We start from the raw sequence: 3,092 nt of genomic DNA, 5'->3' as shown, positions 1-3,092 counted from the left end.
CAATAACAAAGTAAACCGGCACACGTGGGTGAGCAATTTGTAGAAATCGCATTTACCTTCAACACAACCTACATTTGCATGAATTGCATCCCTTCCATCACGACTGGAGACAGAATCGGATTAGTCAGCATGACTTTATCGCACAAGTACAAACGTAAATTTTACATTGGAGGCGTCGTCTAGGGTATGAAGTGAACGCTATCAATACCAATTCCCCGATTTTCTGCGGCATGCATGTGGAATATGCGCACGTTCATTGTTTCGACATGATAAGCCGCAAAAATCGCAGCGCAATTCTATTAAAATCAATGAAAGAGTAATGCAAACTTCTCTCAGCGATTTTCAACCTCTTCATAGACAGCCTACTCTTTGCTTTAGGAAGCACTTCTATTTATCGCAGCCTGTATCGTAAATGCTGCACATTAGGTAGGCTCATGTTCCCATCCGTGTGTGTGCTCCTGTTCCATCAATCAACATTCGAATCCTCTTTGTGCGTGCCAACCAATCAAGTGAGTTTTGATGAGCACGACGGATTTCACTTGCTTTGGCAGTTTTAATGGACCACATAGACTAAGCTGCCTTCAGAAGGCGCTCCAACAACACGTTCCACGCGTATAATTGTGTTATTAATTTACGTCGTAATTGTAAAGGCGATGCTATTTCAGAGTTAGTAGGCACTAGCAGATACTATATTGAATATGTAATGGTGTACCATTAGTAAAATAATAAAATATTACTAAGAAAATTACATTATTTTCTTAATTTAGGGCACGATGATCTAGCTGCCTATCGGGCAGATCAGCGATCCTGCCGATTGACGCCAACATCGCCCAAATCGATCTTCTTTCACACCCCTGCTAAAACCCTTCCATAATCCCTTCCTGAGCAGGTGTGATGATTTTTAACGTGTTTTTGGGGTTTTCGGTGACTTGCCTTTTTATGATCAAAGTTCATATATTAAATGGCAGAATATTCGCTATCTGTGCAAACTATCGCTCACAATCCAACCGAGTGACAAATAAAATGACCATCAACTTGGTCATTTCTAAACAGTCTAGCACGTACCTGTAATTGTGCTCGAAGTACTCTAAAGCATTGCTACGGCGGCATTTTTTTGGTTTAACCTTATTTTTAACAATCTACTGGTGCTTTAACATATTGTTGAAGGTTTTTACGACTCCTAGCTTAATGTTCATAAATCGTGTAATATACTGCGGAATCTTGGCAGTCAGCGCAGTCCGATGAGCACACCATCTACTGCAATTTCGTTTATATTTGCTTATGCTGATCCAATCAAAGGGTGGCAGGCATGAAAATCGAAAGGGCATGCAATACTATTAATTCGAATCGATTTGAGCATTTACTAACTGAGCGTCTAAGCAACGCATTTGGTAGAGCTGTTCATGTAAGCGGTGCAGCAGCAGCAGTAAGCCACCAGAAGAAAGTAAGTAGGGGAATATGGTGCAACTCCTGAACTAAGTGATGTCACTTGGAATCCTCGGTTGCACCAACTTAAAATGCTTTGTCTAAATGTTCCCAAGGAGAATGATTTGCAGGTTATGTGAAAACAGTTTAATCCACTGACCTGTTGTAAGGAGGCCTTATGCTGAACATTGTATATATCAGGCAATAACAAAGTAAACCGGCACACGTGGGTGAGCAATTTGTAGAAATCGCATTTACCTTCAACACAACCTACATTTGCATGAATTGCATCCCTTCCATCACGACTGGAGACAGAATCGGATTAGTCAGCATGACTTTATCGCACAAGTACAAACGTAAATTTTACATTGGAGGCGTCGTCTAGGGTATGAAGTGAACGCTATCAATACCAATTCCCCGATTTTCTGCGGCATGCATGTGGAATATGCGCACGTTCATTGTTTCGACATGATAAGCCGCAAAAATCGCAGCGCAATTCTATTAAAATCAATGAAAGAGTAATGCAAACTTCTCTCAGCGATTTTCAACCTCTTCATAGACAGCCTACTCTTTGCTTTAGGAAGCACTTCTATTTATCGCAGCCTGTATCGTAAATGCTGCACATTAGGTAGGCTCATGTTCCCATCCGTGTGTGTGCTCCTGTTCCATCAATCAACATTCGAATCCTCTTTGTGCGTGCCAACCAATCAAGTGAGTTTTGATGAGCACGACGGATTTCACTTGCTTTGGCAGTTTTAATGGACCACATAGACTAAGCTGCCTTCAGAAGGCGCTCCAACAACACGTTCCACGCGTATAATTGTGTTATTAATTTACGTCGTAATTGTAAAGGCGATGCTATTTCAGAGTTAGTAGGCACTAGCAGATACTATATTGAATATGTAATGGTGTACCATTAGTAAAATAATAAAATATTACTAAGAAAATTACATTATTTTCTTAATTTAGGGCACGATGATCTAGCTGCCTATCGGGCAGATCAGCGATCCTGCCGATTGACGCCAACATCGCCCAAATCGATCTTCTTTCACACCCCTGCTAAAACCCTTCCATAATCCCTTCCTGAGCAGGTGTGATGATTTTTAACGTGTTTTTGGGGTTTTCGGTGACTTGCCTTTTTATGATCAAAGTTCATATATTAAATGGCAGAATATTCGCTATCTGTGCAAACTATCGCTCACAATCCAACCGAGTGACAAATAAAATGACCATCAACTTGGTCATTTCTAAACAGTCTAGCACGTACCTGTAATTGTGCTCGAAGTACTCTAAAGCATTGCTACGGCGGCATTTTTTTGGTTTAACCTTATTTTTAACAATCTACTGGTGCTTTAACATATTGTTGAAGGTTTTTACGACTCCTAGCTTAATGTTCATAAATCGTGTAATATACTGCGGAATCTTGGCAGTCAGCGCAGTCCGATGAGCACACCATCTACTGCAATTTCGTTTATATTTGCTTATGCTGATCCAATCAAAGGGTGGCAGGCATGAAAATCGAAAGGGCATGCAATACTGTGTAAATGTTAGAAGAGTAATTAAAGAAGCATTAAGAACTTTATAAATTGGTGAATCATCGCTTGATTAGCAAGATATTTGCATTAATCTGAGTCTTCTCATTCATCCATCCATCTCGATCTCTTATT

General features: G+C 40.3%; 1 protein-coding gene across 1 annotated transcript in view; it reads left to right on the top strand. All coding sequences in view use genetic code 11, as the record gives it.

Moving 5' to 3' along the window:
* Positions 1–1,309: 1,309 nt before the first annotated feature.
* Positions 1,310–3,092, top strand: part of EGR_01498 (hypothetical protein) — a gene marked incomplete at both ends in the record, with an annotated part of 2,039 nt that continues 256 nt past the window's right edge. The window contains one exon of the mRNA XM_024490747.1: positions 1,310–1,444. Within this exon, the coding sequence (XP_024355071.1) occupies positions 1,310–1,444 (135 nt within the window). The remainder of the gene's footprint in view (positions 1,445–3,092) is intronic.

This window comes from Echinococcus granulosus (genome assembly GCF_000524195.1).
Source record: "Echinococcus granulosus chromosome Unknown EG_S00005, whole genome shotgun sequence".
NCBI classification, from domain to species: Eukaryota; Metazoa; Platyhelminthes; class Cestoda; order Cyclophyllidea; family Taeniidae; genus Echinococcus; species Echinococcus granulosus.
This window is presented reverse-complemented; position numbering and strand designations above follow the sequence as displayed.